This window comes from Pan paniscus, chromosome 16 (genome assembly GCF_029289425.2).
Source record: "Pan paniscus chromosome 16, NHGRI_mPanPan1-v2.0_pri, whole genome shotgun sequence".
Taxonomy (NCBI): domain Eukaryota; kingdom Metazoa; phylum Chordata; class Mammalia; order Primates; family Hominidae; genus Pan; species Pan paniscus.
Genome location: NC_073265.2, coordinates 70,444,406 through 70,465,811, shown reverse-complemented (window position 1 = coordinate 70,465,811; position 21,406 = coordinate 70,444,406). Strand labels below are relative to the sequence as shown.

The 21,406-nt window shown below is 45.8% G+C and overlaps 1 protein-coding gene across 3 annotated transcripts in view; it reads right to left on the bottom strand.

Annotated features, from left to right (window-relative positions):
• Positions 1–21,406, bottom strand: part of IL16 (interleukin 16) — a 147,494-nt gene that overhangs the window by 115,636 nt on the left and 10,452 nt on the right. For 2 of the 3 annotated variants that reach the window (XM_063596880.1, XM_063596881.1), the window contains exon 1: positions 12,154–12,772. The exons of the other annotated variant lie outside the window; for it this stretch is intronic. In XM_063596880.1, the coding sequence (XP_063452950.1) occupies positions 12,154–12,193 (40 nt within the window). In that variant the 5' untranslated portion in view covers positions 12,194–12,772. Of the gene's footprint in view, positions 1–12,153; positions 12,773–21,406 lie in introns of those variants that run through there. 3 annotated transcript variants of the gene reach the window in all.

Sequence of the window (21,406 nt, the reverse complement as noted above, 5' to 3'; positions counted from 1 at the left end):
GCCCTTCAGGACATCCTGCAGAAAGAGTCTCCACCCTGCCCAACACTCCATAGTCCAGCTCACTGCAAGCCAGAAGAGACGGGGAGGAAGACGCAGGTGAGAGAGCCCCGCCCTGGTTAGAACTAGGAAGTTCAAGCACCACCTGAAGCTCAACCAAGAGCTTCCTGTGTGATCTTGGTCATTCACAGCCTTAGTTTGCTACGATGAAAATTAGATGAAATTAATTGTCTGCCAGATGAAATTAGAAACTTCTACTGCACAGTGTTACTGAGAGAATGAGGCAATAGAAGAGGAAGCATGCTGCCAACAGCTAACCAAGCAGAAGCCTGCTCACCTTGTTGGCCCTTCCAGCCCACGGAACTGAGAAATCTGTTCAACAAGTGATTCTGATGCTTGCTAAAGTTTCATAACCAATAACCTGTATTTCCTTCTAATTCTCCTATTTTTTAATTACAAAATTTTATTTCCAAAAGTAAATTTTTAATTACAAAAATTTTAATTACAAAATTAAAATTACAAATTTTGAAAAATTAATTTAAAAAATTTTAATTTTAAAAATTCTAATTTAATTTTTAAAAATTACAATTACAATTACAAATTTAAATTTAATTTAAAAAATTAAAATTACAAAAATTTTTAATTTCAAAATTTTAGTTATAAAAGTAATACATGTTTGTTGTGGCAAGTAAACATATTCAGAAGGCAAAAAGAAAGTGTGTCCTTAAAATGACACAACAGGGTCATCTCCTATTCTGTTCAAACAATGGCAAAATAAAGAGCTTAGGGTCAGAGCAATAAGCCCCAGCTTCTGTACTAAGTGGCTCTGTCAACTGCAAGTCCTTTTACCTTACTGAGTCTCAGTTTCCATGTCCACAAAATGGAAACAATAACCCAATAATCTGACAGGGTTGCTCAGAGGTCTGAGCAAAGAGCTGTCCTGCAATCTATAAAATGCCTTGGGAATTCTTTATGCTGTACACTTTTGGTCATGCGAACTGTATTATCATAAGCAGAATATAATTTAACAATTTTAACTAGTAATGTAACAATTTTAACTAGTAATGTAACATGACGCAGAATATAATTTAACAATTTTAACTAGTAATGTAACAATTTTAACTAGTAATGTAATGTTACTAGTAATGTAACCTGACAGTAATGGACATGATGATAATAAATTCTCTCTGCATTTAGCACTTTCAACTTAGACAGAATGTTGAGGCCAAAACTTGATGATTTTATTGTAGGTCCCCACTTACGGATGCAAACACTGAGACTCAGAGAAGTTACATGTCCAAAAAGTGCACGTCCAAGGCTGTGCAGTCAGAAGCCATTGGTCCCTTGATTCCCGCTCCCCGGCTCTCTTCCCCTCTTTCCCTGGCCCACAGCAACATATAGATTCAAACCAAGGGTTTTAACTTCATACGAAAATTCTAGCTGACTTCCATGTAGACCATGCTGCCCTCTCTCTGGCCTTTTTTTCTTTCAAACTGTCCATCAGGCTTCCATCCTTTCAAAGTAATATTCCATCACTAAGATACTTACAATCACAACAAGCAGCTGAAGCCAGTCCACAAGCAAATATACCACGCACATGCCAACAACTCCCAAATTCACTTCTCCAGCCCTGGACTTCTCCTTGAATTCTGACTCTTTTTTCCTACCACTTGCTTAACATCTTCAGCTGGGGTTTAACTTAAATTTCAAAAGTAACATTGCCTGGCTCTTATTCAGTGAGGCAAAAAAAAGGAACACTGCCAAACAGTACTCTTGATTCCCCCCCTAATAAAATGTTTCTTCCCTAAACTTCCACATTTTGGTAGTTGTCACTAGCATCCATCAATTTCCCAAGCCAAAATCCTCAGTATCAAGGTGGGAAGAACATAGCACAGGCTCTGAAGCCAAAATTCCTGGGTTCATCTCACAGGTCTGTCCCTGCCCAAGTGCATGATCATAGGCAGGCAAAAAGGCACTTCTCTGTGGACTGGTTTTGTCATCTATAGGCTGGCTAGTGCACTAACATCCACCTCACAAGGTTTGTTTGGGCTAAATGTGGTAATACTTGTAAGGTTCTTAGAACAGTGCCTGCCAGAATAAGCCCTCTGTGAGTTTTTATTCATCTTGATCCCTCCGTCTCTCTAACCTTCCACGTCACATCCAATTTATCAGTGATTCTCGTTGGCTCTATCCCCAGAAGCTATCCCACTTTCTTTCCGCTTCTCTCCATCTTCACTGCCGCCACCCTCCTCTTACCAGTGCCTCTTGCCTGATTATAGCTTTCACCTTCTAACTGGGATTCTGGTTCCTATGCAGACCTTCATAATCCATTTTTCACATAATAGCAGGTAGGCTTTTTGAAAATATAAATTGGATCAGCATAAAATTTGCAAGGGCTTTGAATTACTTTTAAAAACTGTTTTTTGTTTGTTTGTTTGTTTTTGAGACAGCATCTTGCTCTGTGGCCCAGGCTGCAGGGTAGTGGTATGATCATAGCTAACTGCAGCCTTAAACTCCTGGCTCAAGCAATCCTCCAGCCTCAGCCTCCCGAGTAGCTAGGACAACAAGCACATGCCACCACATTTGGCTATTTTTTCTTTTTTCTTTTTTTTTGTAGAGACACGGTCTCTCTGTGTTGCCCAGGCTGGTCTGGAACTCCTGGCCTCAAGCAATCCTCCTTCCTTGGCCTCCCAAAGTGCTGGGATTATAGGCATGAGCCACTGCACCCAACCACTTTTTAAAAAATTTAATAAACTTTATTGTTCTGAGCAGTTTTAGCTTTACGGAAATATTGCACAGAAAGTACAGAACTCCCGAATACTGATCTCCCTCTCCACACACACAATTTCCCATACTATTTACATCTTGCATTGGTGTGGTACCTTTTTACAATTGATAAACCAATACTGATACATGATTATTAGCTAAAGTTCATGGCTTACATGATGGTTCACCCATTGTGTTGTGCAGTTCTGTGGGTTCTGACAAGTGCATAGCGTTATGGATCTACCACTGTAGTATCATACAGAGAGATATATTTACTGCCCCAAAAATGCCCTGTGCTCCACCCCTTCCAAAGGCTTTGCGTTGTTTTCCAAAATAATACCCAAATCCCTTACAGTGTCCCAAAGGAGCTAAATGATCTCACCCTTGTTTATCTCCCAAACTCCAGCTTCCACCTCTGCCTCTCCTGCTCGCTGCATCCCACAGCCACCCTGGCCTTCTGGCTCTTTCTTGAATAAGCCATGCCCTTGTCACCCTAAGACTTCTGCCCTAGCTGTTTTCTCTTACAGGAAAGTTCCACTTCCAGATCTTCATATGGCTGGCTCTTCCCTGACTCCATCTCCTAAGTGGGATCTTTCTTGACCACTCAACCTAAACCAGGCACTCACCGTTACCTCTCCTTATTTTATTTTCTTCATAGAACTTGCCAGCATTTGAAGCTGTCTTGTTAGTCTGCTTGGGTACTTACATACCACCCATCCGCCCCATCTAGGTCCCACACAGGGACCTCATCAGCCTGTTCACTGTGGGGTCCCCAGCACTAGAGCATGCCTGGCCCATAAAGGGTTGATAAACATTTACTGAGTGAATCAATGCATAAATGAATGAATAAATAAATGACTAATGCCATGTAATGAGTTTCTACATTTGTTTGTAGTTTCGAGTTTACAAAGAGCTCTTCCAGACATTTCCTTAGCGTAATTTATGTGATTAGGCCCAGGTTTAAATGGAACTTAAAAAACATATTCACAGTATCTCTCTTAGCTCCTAGAAGCCACAGATTAGGAAACAGAATGTTCTCTCCAAGGGAAGAGAGTTTAGTTCCAAGAGCATTCATGACCCTCCGGTTATGACAAGAAGAATCACTTGGTTTAATTCATGGCTCTAAAACAAATAAAAAATACTCAGAGATATAGAACCTTGGCTGATTAATAACAGCAACAACAAGCATTTGTGCAGCACTTGCTGTGGGCCAGTGTGGAGGCTGAGGCAACTCCATCTTGGGTGCTAATCCCCCATGTTGGATTCTGATTAACTCCAGTTCCAGGAAAGTCTCGTAAGGTTTCTAGTCTATCTACTGTTCCTTCTATAAGAGCATGTACTTATCCTGCCCTTAGGTCAAAACAATCTTGATGTTATTGTACTTACCATAAATCCTGACCTTGAGCAATCACCCTACCCATTCCTTCTGAAGCACTGTACCCTTCTCCTATGATATATAAACCCTGGGTCTGGGGTGTAATTGTGGGGATTCCCCATCTTGTCTCGCCATCCTAGACACAGACATGGCTTCTGGACATAAGTCCCTATTCAACATTTCTTTCTAAGAAACTGGATTTTTCAGCTTCTTTCTTTGGCCCCTCAACTTCCTCAGCCTTTGGGGGTAGATTTGCATAGGCCTGCTCACCATGGAACAGCTAGACACAAGGCTAAGTACCATCCACACAGTATCCAGCTCCACAATTCACTTGGAGGGTTGGTACCATAATGATTTCCCCTTTTTCTTATAAGAAAGGGAGGAAGAGACATCACAGGGAGTAAAACAACTCAAAGCCCAAAGTACAGAGCCAGGATGTTAACCCAGGATTATCTGACAACAAAATCCAGTCAGTTCTTGTCCTTGTACCAAAAGCTGAGTAAGTAAACATTGCCGTGCTGAGCATCTATAGATTCCTACCCATCCCCTTCAGCCCTATCACATGGGTGGGCTTAGAAAGGGTTAAACGCCACACTGGGAGGGAGTGGTCAGTGCCTGGGTGGTGCTATTTTTAAGGCCAATATTAGGATGGTTTGCACAGCACCACCTGGCAACAACAAAAGGCCAGGTATTAATGAATGACACACCCGGGGGAGAAGGGGGATAATGTTTCCACTCAGCAAGACTTTGGCAGGAACCGTGTGTTCAGTTTGGGGTCTTGCCTTTTACAAGGGTGTGGAGGCAGTTGAGTCCCTCATCTTTTCTGGCTGTCACAGAATGTCCGAGATGCCCTGGCCAGGGGCCCTGGCCTGCGTGGCTTCAGACAGGACAAGGGTGGAGTTCGAGGTGGATGGTGCCCAGCTGTGCAAAGCAGTTATTTGTCCCACGCTTTCAGTCTTTCTGCCCACACAAGTATCTGAGGAACGCCGCTTCCTGCCTTGCATCAGAAAGCAACATTTTTAAAGATTAAGAAATCCCTACTTTCTTCTCTTAATTTGTTGTTGTCATGACATGACTGACTCAATAAGTAAAAATTTTAAATCCCTGCCCAAGGACACAGGCTTGTCTCCCCGAAGCTTGAAGTTCCTCCAGATGCTTCGTGCATCCTTCCACCTCCACATGTCAGCACACTCTGCCCTTTCTAAGCAAGAGCTTCAACAAGCCCTGCCTCCAGTGAACTCTCGTATGTTTTTCAAGGCTTGGCTCAGAATCACCTCCTCCAGGAAGACTTCCCTGACACCCCCTCCCAACTCACACATTAAATCACCAGTTGCCTTGACTGGGCATAGTGGATCAGACCTGTAATCCTAACTCTTTGGGAGGCTGAGGTGGCAGAATCACTTGAGGCCAGGAGTTCAAGACCAGCCTGGGAAAGACCCTGTCTCTACAGCAAGACTCTGTCCCTACAAAAATAAAAATGAAAAATTAGCTTGGTATGGGCCAGGTGCAGTGGCTCATGCTTGTAATCCCATCACTTTAGGAGACCAAGGCAGGTGGATCATTTGAGATCAGGAGTTGGAGACAAGCTGGGTCAACATGGAGAAACCCTGTCTGTACTAAAAATACAAAACTTAGCCGGGCACGATGGCGGGCTCCTGTAATCCCAGCTACTCGGGAGGCTGAGGCAAAAGAATCGCTTGAACCCAGGAGGTGGAGGTTGCAGTGAGCCGAGATCGTGCCACTGCACTCCAGCCTGGCGACAGAGTGAGACTCCGTCTCAAAAAAAAAAAAAAAAAAAATTATCTTGGCACGGTGGCATGTGCCTATAGTCTCAGTTACTTAGGAGGCTGAGGCAGGAGGATTGCTTAAGCCCAGGCTTAAGCCAGGAGGTCAAGGCTGCAGTGAGCCTTGATCATACCACTGCACTCCTTGTTTCAATAAATAAGAAATAAATAAGGAGCTGCCCTTCTGTCCTCCCAAAGCACTCCATGCTGAGTTCTCTCATCCGTGTGTCTGCCTTATCCAGTAAGGGAATAAAGCCTTGCTGCCAGGGGCTGTGCCATATCTTTCTTTGTAGCCCTGGTATTGAGCATAGTAGCTGACATAAACTGGATGCTAAGTAGCTGTGAGAGGAAGGGATGAGAAGAGGAAGAGAAAGAAGAAAAAAAGGCCGGGAGGAAGAAGGGCAAAGGAAGGAGGGAAAGAGGGATTCTTTGTGATCAGATGCATAGACACAGAGACAATATAGACACATCAACACATGGATCTAACCTGTTACAGGCATACGTATGCACATGCACACCCTAGTCACAGGAGGGGTTTGCATTGAAAAGAGCACTGGTCCAGGAGTCCAGCAGCCTGAGTACCTATCCCCTGGGCTGCTGCTGACTAGTGTGTGACCTGAGGGAAGCCAGTCCTCTTTCTGAGCATCAGCTTCCTCATCTGTAAAATGGGTTATTATAAGACTTATACGGAATGCTCTCACTGCCTGAAATACAGTGGATGTTCAACACATACCAGCTCTGCCTTCCCTCAGCTCCATCTCGCCCGCAGTGCCCCACACACCCTCTGCAATGGGAAGAAAAGAACAGCAGTGTGCAAGAGCCAGAAATGCCTGTGTCTACCTCTCCACCTCATAACAACATAGCGATTCAGACGGTTGAAAGCACATCTGCCTGACACTACCTGCAATCTATTTTGTGCTGTTTTTGTATTCATCTTGCTAGCGAAAGGTACATGCATTGCCTCCAATGCCTGTTCTAGTCTGGACTGAAGCAGGAAATATGAAGACAACTCTAGTGGGAACAGCTTGGCACCCATCACTGGGCCTTAGGGTCCATGGGGGCTCAGGTGAGGCCCTCAGGATAAACAAGGACATACAAAGCCTCAATACAGTGCTCACCACCCATGGGGCCCCTGCTCCATCTCCTCTGCCCTGGTCTGTTTCTAACCTCACTGTCAGAACCCAAAATTGCAACCCTAATCCCAAGCCCAGAGATAGCCAGGACCACTCTCTGTACCTTGTTGCCCTTTAGCCCAGAATAACCCATGGCTTGGTGCTGCTTTCTTATCCCAGAACCCCCAGCCAAAGTCTGCACTTGAACTCATCATGAGGTCTGCTCACCACAACTGGGGGCCTTTGCAGGCAAAGGTTCTGCCCCCATGGTCAAAGGAGGACAAAGCAGGTGCCATACTTTATTTAATCAGGTCTTTAAAGTTAGCAACAAGTTGTGTATTATCAGCAAAAATTGAAAGCAACTGAGAAGGGCACAAAAGAGCTTTATGGGGTGATCATGATGGTAATTTTTTTGGGTGGGGGTGGACAAAGTCTTACTGTCACTCAGGCAGGAATGCAGTGATACAATCATAGTTCACTGCAAACTCAACCTCCCAGACTCAAGCAACCCTCCTGCCTCGGCCTTCCAAGTACCTGGGATTACAGGTGTGCACCGTCACACCCAGCAAATTTTTAATTTTTTTAGAGATGGGGTCTTGCTATGTTGCACAGACTGGTCTTGAACTCCTGGGCATCAGCCATCTCCCTCCTCAGCCTACGAAAGTGTAGGGATTACAGATGTGAGCCACTGCATCCAGCCAGTGATGATAACATTTTATGCCTTGCTAGGGGTGTGCTTTACACTGGGATATACACTTTTCACAATGAACTGAACAGTGCACTTAAGATACATACATTTCACTGTATGTAAATCTTACCTGAAAGAACAACAGTAAACAAATATTGAAAGTTAGATGTATGATGAAGTCAAGTTCCACCCTGGAAGGTTCGCCAGTGTAAGTAAGTGCACACACATAGTCTGCCTCCAAAGGGAGACCACCTATATCCTCACCCTACTTTCTACTAGAGAGGAAGCCAGGGGGGCTACTTTGGGCCCTCAGGTACTCTTTATTTAATCCCCAACTTATTTGGAAATGTATTCAAAAATAAGATGGATAGCCAGGCATGGTGGCTCACTCTTGTAATCTCAGCACTTTAGGATGCTGAGGCAGGGAGGATCACTTGGGGACAGGAGTTCGAGGCCCCCCTGGGCAACATAGTAAGACTTCATCTCTATATTTAAAAAAGAAAAAAATGAAAAAAAAAGATGGATGCATGGATGGACAGAGGGATGGAGAGATGGATAGATGTGATAAAGCAAATATAGTAAAATGTTATTTGTAGAATCTAGATAATGGACATAGGTATGTTGACTACAATTCTTTCCTCTTTTCCATATGTTTGAAAATATTTATGATGATATTTTGGAAAACATAAAATTGAAAGCAAGCCAAGATGTCCATAATTGGGGAATGGTTAAATAAATTACTGCACAGGCATCTGATCTGATTTTCTGAGGTTGGTAAGACTGGTGGTTCAGATAACTTTGTCGGAACTGAGAAGTTATCCACAACCCAATGTCGAGTGGAAGCATCAGCATGTGAGCAGTATGGATATGTAGAAAGCTCATCGTGCTTTTTCAGCTGCATACTGCTTACTAAGAGTACAGGCTTTAGGATGGAATAGACTCGCCTGTGTTCAAATCTGTCCTGCCACTCACCACCTGGTTAAACTCCCTGTGTCTCGTTTTGGTTCACCTGAGAAGTAAAGACAACAGCATGTACCCCGCAGCACTGTAGGTAAAAATAAAAAATAAAAATAAAAACAAAGTGCTGTAGGTAAGATCAAATGAGTCAGTGCTCATGCAGGTTGATCCTAAATCAATACCTGGTGCTGAAAGCACTCAGGAAGAGGGAGCTGCTGGTATTACTGAGGGCTTTCCAGGGTTCAGGGCGAGGCCCCTGGTAGTGAGGGATGCACACTGAGGGGTTGGCTGCCAGATGTGGGGAACAGAGACAACTGGCTGATACACAGGCAAAACCTTGCCCCACCAGCAAAAAGATCTTATTCCCTTAGCTAACAAGTCACCATAATTTTTTTAAGATGCTGCAAGAAAAACAGACTGGATGGATGTACACTTAAAAAACTCACAGTGGCTAGGTTAAGCTGGTAAGATTTAAAACACTTTCTTTTCCCATCCCTATTCTACAATTCGCCCATTTGCTTCTCCATCTCTGCCCCAGTGTAACTCCCACACACCCTTCAGAAAACAACTCAAATAGCACCTCCTCAGGGAAGCCCCACGCTGATCTGCCAGACTAGGCCAGTTCCCTGTTACAGCCTCCCATTGAACTTAACCCTCTTTGCCGTTATATTTATGTGTGTACAGTTGTTTGTTTAATGTGTCCCATTAGATCCCCAGAGCCCAGCACAGTGCTTGAAGCCTAGAATACTCTAAATAAATAATTTGTTGAAAATAAATTCCAGGCTGGGCACAGTGGCTCACCAGCCTGAGCAACATAGGAAGACTCCATCTCTACAAAAAAATAAAATTTAGCCAGGCATGGTGGCACACTCCTGTAGTCTCAGCTACTAAGGAGGGTGAGGTGGGAGAACTACTTGAACCCAGGAGGTTGAGGCCATAGTGAGCCATGATCATGCCACTGCACTCTAGCCTGGGCGACAGATGAGATCCTGTCAAAAAAAAAAAAAAAGGAAAAGAAAAGAAAAAAAGCAATGAAAATGAATTCCAAGTGTTTGGGAAAGTGATTTCACTCTTTGTATATTGAAAAGTAAATAGGAAATTAGGAGGAGACGGAGAGTAATAAAACTATATCCATGCTTGTCCCGGGCAACATTACATAGCTCTTAACTATCAAAGACATATGGCAGTGTCTCATGTGGTTTTACTTTTTTTATTGGAGAGACGTTGGGGGGATGGTGGGGGAAGGTGTGCAGCAGAATCCTCCTCAAACCCTATGCCCCACCCTCCAGCCCTATGCAGAGCCTCCCTCTGCTTCCCACAGGCCCAGCCCCTCCTTGCTGACAGGGGCCAAGTCCCAAGGATCCCCAGGTGACTCGATTCCTATTTCCCAGCAGAAGGAGTCAAGGCACCTATGGTGGAGACCACAGGACCCAACTATTATTGAGGACACATCCAACCACCATGACCACATGCTCAGAATCTGCACATGTGAAATAGCAGAGCTGGAGTGTTTTTAGAGGCCATGTCTAGTCCAACACCCTTCCATCCACTTTATAGACAGGGACACTGAGTCCCAGATATGGAAAGGGGCTTATCCAAAGTCACACTTCTATGCAAGGATTTAACTGGACAGATGTCCCTGCATGTGAATGCCCAGTCTTCTAACAGCCTAACTCAGAGAAAGAAGGCACTGTGTCAAATGTATTGAGTAGATGATGGGGCATCGCCTGGATAAGCTCCTCACCCCTGGACCGAGGTGTTCATTCCCACAGCTGACATAAGTGTTGCCTGTGACAACTCACAACTGAGTCCCTCTCAGGAAACTGCCTTCAGCCAAAGACAGCTGCCTCGCCCAAGGTTATGCCTGGATTCCAGGGGCAGCCCACAAGCAATGACTGGTCACTGCAGGGATACAAAACCCCATAAGATCCCCTGGATCCGCTGAGGCCAGTGTTGCAACTGCATCACAGCCCAACTTCTCCATCTGTCTGGTTCTGTCTCCCTCACCCCACACTGGTGTTGTTCCCAGAGCACACACCAATGAACTTCCTATGCGCAAATCTCTGTCTCACTATCTGTTACCAGGGAAACCCAACCAAAGGCAGTGCAGCCAGGGTAGGAAGTGGTAAGACCTCCCTGTGAATCAGAGTGAATAAAATGGTTTCACCAAACACGGAGCACCTAGTAAACACCAGGTCAAGTCCCACCCTCGAAGATCCCCAGTGGAAGTAAATGCATCCATGTCATCTGCCTCCAAAGGGAGGCCGCCTGAATGCTCACCCTACTTTCTGCTATACGAAGAGCCAGGGCTACTTTGGGCCCTCAAGCACTCTTTTCTTCATCCTCAAGCCTGTATATCTATGATGGTTGCTGTGTCAGAAGAGGGGAGCAGCCTGCTTAGGAGAGCTGACATGTCCTCTGAATTCGTACATGCCATTTGGGTCATTTCACACACTTTATCTTAGTTATTGTTTCTGCCTTCCTCTGAGGTAAGAATTTATGACCACCGTTTTGCAAAGGAGGAAAGTGAGCCTTTGAATGCCTTTTCCAAGATCAAGGAGCCTGTTACCCTCAGAGCCAAGATTCCATCCCAGGTGGCCACGCCCCATGGCCCAGGTTCTTATTCCCTACACCCCACCGCCTTTCTTCAGACTTCAGCGGATGCCTTAATGCAACCTAAGCAAGTAGATGCCAGGGTTCTAGCCATATCTTTCTGGAGCTAGAAAAGTCACAATATGCCTTTGACTTGCTTACTTCTCCTTTTTAAGGAAAACCATGTGTTTACTCTCTTATGCCAAAGTTGCAACAGAGCTGAAGTTTCGCCAGTGTTAACTTTAAAAGTTGGGCAGAAGGGTTAAAACGTTCTGCCCTGATGCCTGTTTATGTTTCCAGAGCAAAAGAAGAAGATTTTAATAAGAAATGCTCTCATCTGTTGGGCTGTACCTGCAGGAAGGTAGGGGATCTGGATGGAGGCCCCTCCCAGTTCTCAGATCTGCTCCAGAGACCAGCACTCTGTTCACTTCTCCCAGAGCTGAGCAGCTCCCTCTTCTGTTCTGCTTCTGCTGAAACTGGAGCGGAACTGGTGGGGACCCTGAGAGCTAGCGTTTTAGACACTGATGCCTCTGCCCCTTGAAGAGGAAGCCAGGGCACATGGAAAACCATTGCCCTGGCCAGGGTTCACTCTCCTCCCCTGTGGGGGTCCTGCAATTGCCCTTCCCGAACTCTCTGCCAAGCACATGGTGAGCACTCAGCCAGCCTCTGCAAAGACAGGCATTGTGTCCTATTGTAGCACACGTGTGCACACACTTACACGTGTGCACACACACTCACACGTGTGCACACACACTCACTCATATACTACACAGTGTGACCAAAACCATGCTTCCATTCCCCTGGGAGGATGTCAGGAAGGGTCCACCCCTCCATTCCAACCTCCCCTGAGTCCCCTGGGATAGGAGAAGGAGCTCCACTCACCGTTCTGCCTTCTCGGGAAGACTCTCTTCTGCAAACTCATTGCACAGGGTTTGAGGGAGGGAGAGAGAGCTGTGAAAAGTTCCTCCAAACCAGGATCAGGGGTCCATGGGAGGATCGATGGCAGCTTCTCGGCTGGGAGTATTTGAATATGAGTTAAAACTACAAAGTAACTCCTCGTTAGAACTGTTTTTTCCTCGGCAGGGAGGGAGAAAAAAAAAATCCCTTTCCCTCTGCCAGAAAATCTTTAACGTTTCACAACGGTCGCTTCCAACTCCTGCCCTCCTTGAGAAGCAAATGTGTATAAAGGCAATGTTATTTCACTGAATCAAGCCCTCAGATCATAAGCCTTTTCCTGTACCACAAACAGAAATGTAAAACCTCAAACTTTCCTTTGGACTTGGAGTCTGTTGTGAGAGGGCAGAACACAACCCTTTCTGAGGTCTAATGTATGGAAAATGTGCCGCACTGTTTAGATCATCGCAAGCACTTGAATCTCTGCCCCCCTCTTCTACTTTTTTTTTTTAATGAGTTCTGGTATGTTTATGTAATTGCATGGGACAAACACAACACCTAAAATCCTTGCCCAAAGTTGAAGTGATTCATTTTCTCCTTCACACACACCACACACAAACACAGCGCCTGTTTAATCCAAGTGAAAACGCCTTTCATAAAATCTGCAAAGAGCTTGGGCAGACAGACCCATGGTGAATGCAGCCTGTGTCCCGAGAAGGGCAACTGGGCTCGGGGGAAGGTGGAGGCTGACTTTAATCAAGACAAACAGAAGGCGCTCTGACTCCTGCCATGCCAGGACAAAAAAGGGATAAATGAAAAAGGGGCTTGGGCTCTGGGTAATGGTGCTATAAAACATTTTCAGCCTACTCTACCCAATTTCCTCCGCTTGCCTTCTCATACCAGGACATTTTATTTTTGGACTTGGACAAGATGTACTATTATTTAAAATGACCAATTTGACCGCTGGGTTAAATAAATCCTTGGATCACCATTGGAAAGACCAAAAGAATATACAGTGAGTGGGCAAACAAAACTGAAAACTGAGAAAGCAATATCCACCCCTCTGGTGGAAGAGTGTGATGATTTTCTGGACATAGCAATGTGAGATTGAATGGGAGGGAAAACCTGCTCTGTTTGATAGAGAGAAAAACTTACCAGGAAAGCAAGTGAGACAGATCCTGGTCTAGTCCCTGAGTTATCTGTCACCAGCCAAGGGCCCCAGGTCTTTCTGGGATGGGCCCCCTGCCGTGGTGCCTCTGGCCTCAATATCACTGCTACCACTCAGGGCTCCAAAGAGTTGTGGCCACTGGCATCACCATCACTCTGCTCAATCCACTGCTAAGACACTGTGACTCTCGTACTCCCTCTGCACCCCTCACCCCCATGCAAATATACTTTAGATAATCATTTCTCAAGGCAGTGCTACAGGTTGCCAGAGAAACTCTGCTATCAGCACCTGGAGTCAGAACAGCTCCCTGAGAGCCATCATCACCCCTAGGTGAGGGTGGGGACCCTGCACTGGCACTTCCTGACCCTTCCTTACTCTGATTATTGAATGAACTGCCTAGGCTCTGAAACTGCAGGATGCTGCAGCTGTGCCAGGAGCACTGTGAGGGCCAGAAACTGGCCTTGCATTTTAGTCATACCCAACGGCAGCAACAATAAGCAATAGGCTAATAAATTCTGGGAGTACTCTGCAGATATTAAGATGATGTGAGGCCGGACACCGTGGCTCACACCTGTAATCTCAGCACTTTGGGAGGCCAAGGTGGGTGGATCACCTGAGGTCAGGAGTTCAAGACCAGCCTGGCCAACATGGCGAAACCCCATTTCTACTAAAAATACAAACATTAGCCAGGTGTGGTGGCATGTGCCTGTAATCCCAGCTACTCGGGAGGCTGAGGCAGAAGAATTGCCTGAATCCAGGAGGTGGACATTGCAGTGAGCCAAGATCGTGCCACTGCACTCCAGCCTGGGTGACAAAGTGAGACTTTGTCTCAAAAAAAAAAAAAAAAAAAAAAAAGAAAGAAAGAAAAGAAAAGAAATTAAGATGATGTGATAAAATAAGATGTATTGCCATAGAAAGATGTCTGCATTATATTATTAAGTGAATAAAACCGCTTACAAAAAAACATGGTGTAAATATGATCCACATACATGAAACAAGATCAGATCTGGAGAATAAAATTGAGTTTTTATTTTCACCATGAGCTTTTCAATGTCCCTTTGGGCTTTTCACTTTCAATTCATGCCATCTATATGATTATTTAAAAAAAATAAGTCAAAGCATTGGCTTTAGAATTTCTAAATAGACTTTGTTAAATCAGTAGCAAAGACCATAATACTGAAAACCATGGTTCATAATGATATGAATCAAGCCTTTGACAAAAGTATGATGGACAGAAAAATGGCTTCTCCAGAGATGTCCACATCCTGAACCTGGGAACCTGTGAATATGTGATGTTACATGACAAGGGGGGATTAAGATTGCAGATGGAATTAAGGTTGCTAATCAGCTGACTTCAAAATAAAGGAATCATCCTGCATGATCCAGGCTGGCCTAGTGTAATAACAAGTATCCTTAAAAGTGGAAGGAACAGCTCAGCTCAGTGGCTCCTGCCTGTAATCCCAGCACTTTGAGAGGCCAAGGTGGGCAGATCACCTGAGGTCAGAAGTTCAAGAACAGCCTGACCAACATGGTGAAACCCCATCTCTACTAAAAATACAAAAATTAGCCAGGCATGGTGGCATGCACCTGTAATCCCAGCTACTCGGGAGGCTGAGGCAGGAAAATCTCTTGAACCCAGGAGGCGGAGGTTGCAGTGAGCTGTGATCATGCCATTGAACTCCAGCCTAGGCAACAAGAGTGAAACTCCATCTCAAAAAAAAAAAAAAAAAAATTGGAAGGATCAGAGAACCAGATGCCTCAGCAGCTAATACAGTAAGGATGGTCCTGGACAAAGGAGAGACTGACAGGCGACATCTGTAGTGAATTCCAGCAGAGAGGCAACTGCGAGTTGTGTGCACCTTCCAAACACAACAGCCCAGCAGGGAAAAGCCTGAATTGAGTGAGTAGTTACCCAGAGGAGACTGTGTTTTATATTAAGAGTGGAGGGAGGTAGAAGAGGAGGTCAGAGTCAGAGTGAGACTTGAAAATGCTCTGCTGCTGACTTTAAAGATGCAGGAAGGGGCCATGAGCCAAGGGAACGCAGGTGGCCTCCAGAGGCTGAAAAAGCAAGGAAATGGATTATCCCTTCTAGCCTCCAGAAAGAAGTGCAATCCTGCTGTCACCTTGATTTTAGCCCAGGAAGACCTATGCTGGGCTTCTGACCTCCGGAAATGTAAGCTAATAACTTTGCCTTGTTTAAGCCACTAAACTTGTGTGGCTTATCCAGATAAATACATTTGATTTGTTTTTATTGTGTTTGTTTCTTTGTTGCCAAAAGCTTGGCTTTGACTACAAAGAGAAAAGCCTGGAGGATGCAAAGCACAAAATTTATGTCATAAACCACGAACTTGGGAAGAACATGAGATGCTATCTGAGCAGCTTTCTTCCTATCCAAAAGCAGATAAAAGTCTGCCCAGCTGAAGGGAGGGTGACGTTCAAAGGCCACAGGTTGGAGCCTGAGAGGGCCTCTGCCCACTCTGCTCCTTTCCGAAGTCAGCACCGAGAGACAGGGGCCGTCCACACTGGAGAAAACTGCGCAGAGACCTGTATCCCACTCCCTGCCTGAGATTCTGGGAGAAAAGAGCCTCTTGGAGTGTGAGTCTACACAGAGTAGAAATATCCACCTGGGATATTTAGACAAAGATTCTGGGACACTCTCCCGAGTCTTCCTTTGGGGGTGGGAGTATAGCTGAAAGTTTCCTGTGCCTTGAAGAGGTACCCAGGATTGTCCTGATGTGCCAGCTGCCCCAGGGAGCTCTTGACAGTCAGACACAGAGGAAGCAGGATGACCTTCACGGATCAGAGAACCAGATGTCTCGGCAGCCCACGTGGTGAGGATGGGACCTCCCTGGACAAAGGAGAGGCTGACAGGTGACATCCGCAATGAATTCCAGCAGAGAGGCAACTGCGAGTTGTGTGCACCTTCCAAACACCACCATACTACACAGCAGCCCAGCAGGGAAAATCCTGAATTGAGTGAGTAGTTACCCAGAGGAGACTGTGTTTTAAGTTTAGAGTGACTAAATTTACTTTGAATTGACAAAATTAACTTTCCATCATCCACAACAATGGAGATTTAAGAGTCGACATTCAATCACATGGAAATAAATAAGGTTGCATGTTTGCACATAATTTTTTTTGTTAATAGCTTATTGGCTGTATGCCAATGTTTGAACAAAGATTATCTCAGGCTAGTGGGATTATTTATTTTTTCTGTATTTGCTAATTTATTTTTTGCCAAAAGAAACATGTTTGTTCCTTGACAAAAAGGGAGGAAATAGGGCCAGGTATGGTGGCTCATGCCTGTAGTCCCAGCACTTTGGGAGGCGAAGGTGGGAGAATTGCTTGAACCCTGGGGTTTGAGACCAGCCTGGGCAATATAGCAAAACCCTGTCTCTTAAAAAAAAGTGTATATATATATTTATATATAAATATATATTATATATTATATATATTTTAGAACAGGGGGGAGGGGATATACATTTGTATAAAAATATGGGAAGCCCTAGTCTTTGGGAGGCCAGAACTATGCATTTATGAAGAGATTGTATTCTCAATGAGGAGGAGATCTTTGTTTTGTTCACCGATTTATCCCAAGTGCTTAGAACGATGTCTGGCACAGAGTAGATGCTCAACAAATATTTGTTGAATGACTTCCTCAAACAATTCACATGCCTCTACGACAACCTAGATGTCTAGTTTCCAGCGTTGATGACAAGCTTTTATCTTATTCTGTATGTTCCTAGGGACTTTGGTGGGAAGATCAGGAGGCTACATTGGGAATCACTAGCCAGACACCATGTCTTTTGAGGTTAACATTTCTGAGTTTGCAGCAGTGTTGAAATTAAGCTAGAGCTGTGGGCCTGTTGTTTTTGGCCTCTTGGCTTAGGAATCTCATGCCTGTGCATCTCAGATGAAAGGTCCTTGACACTGACTTCTGAGTTTCTACCACCAGCCCCAGGAAGAGACCCCAAAGCATCAGGCTTCTTTGCACACCTCCTTCCTCTCTAGACTATGTCTCTCAACCTGGAAGAATGGGTGGGGGTCAGAATGGCACCATCCCAATTATAACCACAAATTAGAAAAGCTGGAAAGCTGGAATGAGCGTTAGGGGGTTGGGGAGAAACCACATTTGGGGAGGTCTTCTCCCTATTTCTTTCATTGTTTCTATATGACCTCTTCCCATACACAAACCCAAATCCTTGCCATCCCTCCCCTGCATAAAAGGAGCCGAGGGAGCAGCTTTTTGTTACACCCAACTGTCTATAACGAAGAATGAAAGGTCCTGCCTCTTACCAGTTAAACCACCTTGGGAGAGACAAAACTTCAGCCACCCATACACATTCCAATTTCTGTTCCCCTCTTGGCCGCTGGCTGTGCCCCCATTAGCAGCACCCCTTACTGGCCCCTAGCACTGACAGCTTGTTGGTGTCCCCCACACACTCAACAGTGCCTTGGATTGTTCTCCCTTCAGATGATTGGGTCCCCTTCCTCAGCTAGTCCTTGTGCCCCCCAGCCCCTCAGGGCTATGGACACAGATGCTTCCAGTTGCTACCGGGCCTTCTCCAGCCCTGAGCTGATTGTGACTGGGCTGCCAGGATGTTGGGGGGCTCAGAGAGCTTGGCACGCGAGGCCCGCAGTGACCTGCACTGCTGTAGGCATAGGATCTACTGTGCCTGGAATGAGCCCTGAGTCCTCCCAGGTCTCATGTATTGACTTGGTCTGCCTAGCCTGCCTCCCGCTGCTGTTGCCTGGCCTGTGCCTTCCCTGGTGGGCCTGGAGCCCGCCCTAAACCCTGCCCCTTGGCCGTATGTTCCCTCTTGTTTAGCGGCCTCTAGTGTAGAGACTGGACTGTATAGTCGGCCCCTACTTCATTCCCCCAAAGCCACAAGTTACTGCCCCTACCAGATTCAGCACAGGCCACTTCTGCGGGGCAGACAGCCCAAATCCAGTCCAACTGCACCACTCCCTGTTATATAACGGATCTGTTGTGTTCCCGAGGGGCCAGACCTACAGCAGCCCCGGGACCAGTTCCCACAGCCGACTTCCTCCCGTTTCCCATTGCCTGGACCTCTGAGTTCTCAGCTGACGCTGTCAAATCACATTTAACACTTCGGGAGCTGAGCCATTACCTGCCAGCATCATCCCAAGATCACAAACCTCTAAAACTTGGCTTCTTCATTCTCCACCGGGGCCTTGTGTAGCAAATGGCCTGCAACATCTTCCAGGCCCTGTCATCAGAAAAGCCAGCATTGTCTCTCAAACCCTTGGCCACTTCCCACACATTCCCATGGAGAGCTGCCACACTGAATGGAGTGACATGTGACAACTTACATGACAGTGACCGCATGGGAGATGGGGCTGGCTCAGAAAATGCCAGTAAACTATTTTTCAGTCTAATGTGTAATCATTAACCCCAATGCCTTCAACTCCACGGATGGTAAGTGCACCTAATAATCAATGTTCTTATTCAACCAGCTCATTAGTTTTAAAATGTTCACTGCCTTCATCATTTGTTTTTGCATTCAGAACATTATAGAGGCAGGCCATTATATCAATTTATGGATTTTTAAATGCTTTATTATTTTTCAACATTCATGTGAAGGACAAATTGAGCCTCATTCAACATTCAAAGAAGGGCAAAAGCACAGACTGAGTGATGGTGGTAGTAGTGATGATGGCAATGATGGTGGTGGTTATGATGATGGCAGTCATGGTAGTGTTGAAAATAGTGATGATGGTGATCATGGTAGTGGTGATAATAGTGATGATGGTGGTGGTGGTGGTGGTGATGATGGGGATGATAGTGATGATGGTGTGGTGGTGGTTGGTGGTGTTTATGATGGTGATGATGGTGGTGGTGGCTGGTGGTGTTTATGATGGTGATGATGGTGGTGGTGATGGTGGTGTTTATGATGGTGATGATGGTGATGGTAGTGATGGCAGCTACCATTTCCTGAGTGTTTACTCTGTGCCAGGTACTGTGCTAATCGCTTCACCTGTATTACCTCTCTGAATTAAGGCATATTGTGGTCAGCAGCACGTTGTAGAATGCCATCAAAGTTTGGTTATCTCCTCCAAACTAGACAAGAGCAGGAAAGAAACTGACAAATATCAATTGACACTTATGGCCACTATCTGGCTGGCTGACTGACTGTGGAGGTTCATCTGGATTGTCTGTTGTAGTAAAGGGAAAAAGTAAAGTGACTCCAATACCAGCCCATTACAGGGACCCAAGAAGCAATAGGGGACCCAGAGAGTAACACATGGCACCCAGGAATGAGTTAGGAACCAGAACTAACATGAAAGTCCTGGGTTAACCCCTGGGGCGTCATATCTTTGCTCCCCCTTGAGGTGGAGATAAGCAAGTAATAAGTACATCATTTGGAAGATGGTAAGTAAGTTCTGCTCTTCCTACCTTAAGTCAGTTTTGTCTTGCAGAAATTATTGAGTTGTTCTAGCTAGGAAAACCTGGAGAGGGCAGAGGCTTGGCTGGAATGCGGAGTATTCCAGCTCATGCTGCCGCAGATTGCTAAGCCAGGGGGGACAAAGGATTGTTGTCTGAATTCCACCTCTCCAAGGGAAACTGAATGTGTTTGGATGGATGTCAACCAGAAAGAGGCCAATGGTCCACCCAAGGCCAGATCTACTCACTGAGGCAGTTTAAAGTACAGAGAGTTAGCACAAAAGGCCAGAGCTCTGTTCTCAAGGAAGGCCCCAGAGTCAAGTTGCAAAGATCAGATCTCAGCCCTATGTCCAAAAGTGGTGACTGCAGAACTAAGAACACAGAGTGGGGGTAGACTGGATGACTTAAAGGCCAGGAGTGAGCTCCAGGGAAAGAAGAACTCCAACAATGAAAACACAGACAAGACCTCACAGAGGGGATGACATTAGGCTTAGCCTCAAAGGTATTTCCAGTCCCCCCAGGATGCCTTCTCAACTCCTTCCAGGTCATCTCACACTTTTCTCTTCCTTTACATCGACCACAGAGCCAAAATAAATCAGTAGTGAGGCTGTCAAGTTCTGGAGGCTCCCCCAGATCAGCCCCACTCTAAGCTTGGAGCTCACTTGGGTTACTGACTCTATGCCTACCCCATCTGCAGTGGACACAACCCCACTGTAGGCTTGGAGCTTATCTGGGCTGCTGGCTCCATGCCTGCAACATCTGCAGTGGACACAGCCCCACTGTTGGCTTAGAACTCACTTGGGTTGCTGTCTCCATGCCTGCACCATCTGCTATGGACACAGTGGACACAGGCCCACTGTAGGCTTGGAGCTCACTTGGGTTGCTGTCTCCATGTCTGCACCATACGCAGTGGACCCAGCCCCACTGCAGGCTAGGAATTCCTACTCAGGTTGCTCTCTCTGTGCCTCCACCATTTCTGCTCCAACAGCTCCACTGTTTCTCTAGAGGCATTTTTTCATCTTTCCTCCTCCCTCTGCTGCTCCTTCTTCCTCTGCCCCTGAAACCTTAGCCTGTTCCTGTCCTTGCCCTTTACAAGAATCTCATTTGCAGCTGACACCCATCCTGCACTGTTAAGGAATCAATGGAAAGGCCCACCTAGAGCCCTGTGACTGAGCTCTCCTCCTTGGAGCCTCCTGTTGTCACCTTACTGTTTTGACCAGTGCTACTGCTTTCCATCAGCCATCCTCCTCCCACCCTGCTCCCTGAAAGGCCTGAGCCCAGATGCTTTGCTTCCAGGGTATTGGCCATTCACTCACACAAGTGAAACTTCCCACTCACCTAATAGCCAGAGAAGTTGTTATAGCCCCAAATCACATTGTTAGATGGTCATAGAACATGTTGCCTGTATCTTTCCTCTTTCCCTGAGATCATACTGGTAACAACTGTCACAAAATCAAAGCTCAGGAGGCCAAGGTGGCCAGATTATTTGAGTCCAGGAGTTCAAGACCAGCCTGGGCAACATAGTGAGACCCCCATCTCTGAAAAAAAAATGAATTGGTCATGTTGGCATGCACCAGTAATCCCAGCTACTCTGGAGGCTGAGGTGGGAGGATTACTTGAGCCCAGGAGGTCGAGGCTGTAGTGAGCTGTGATTGTGCCACTGCAAT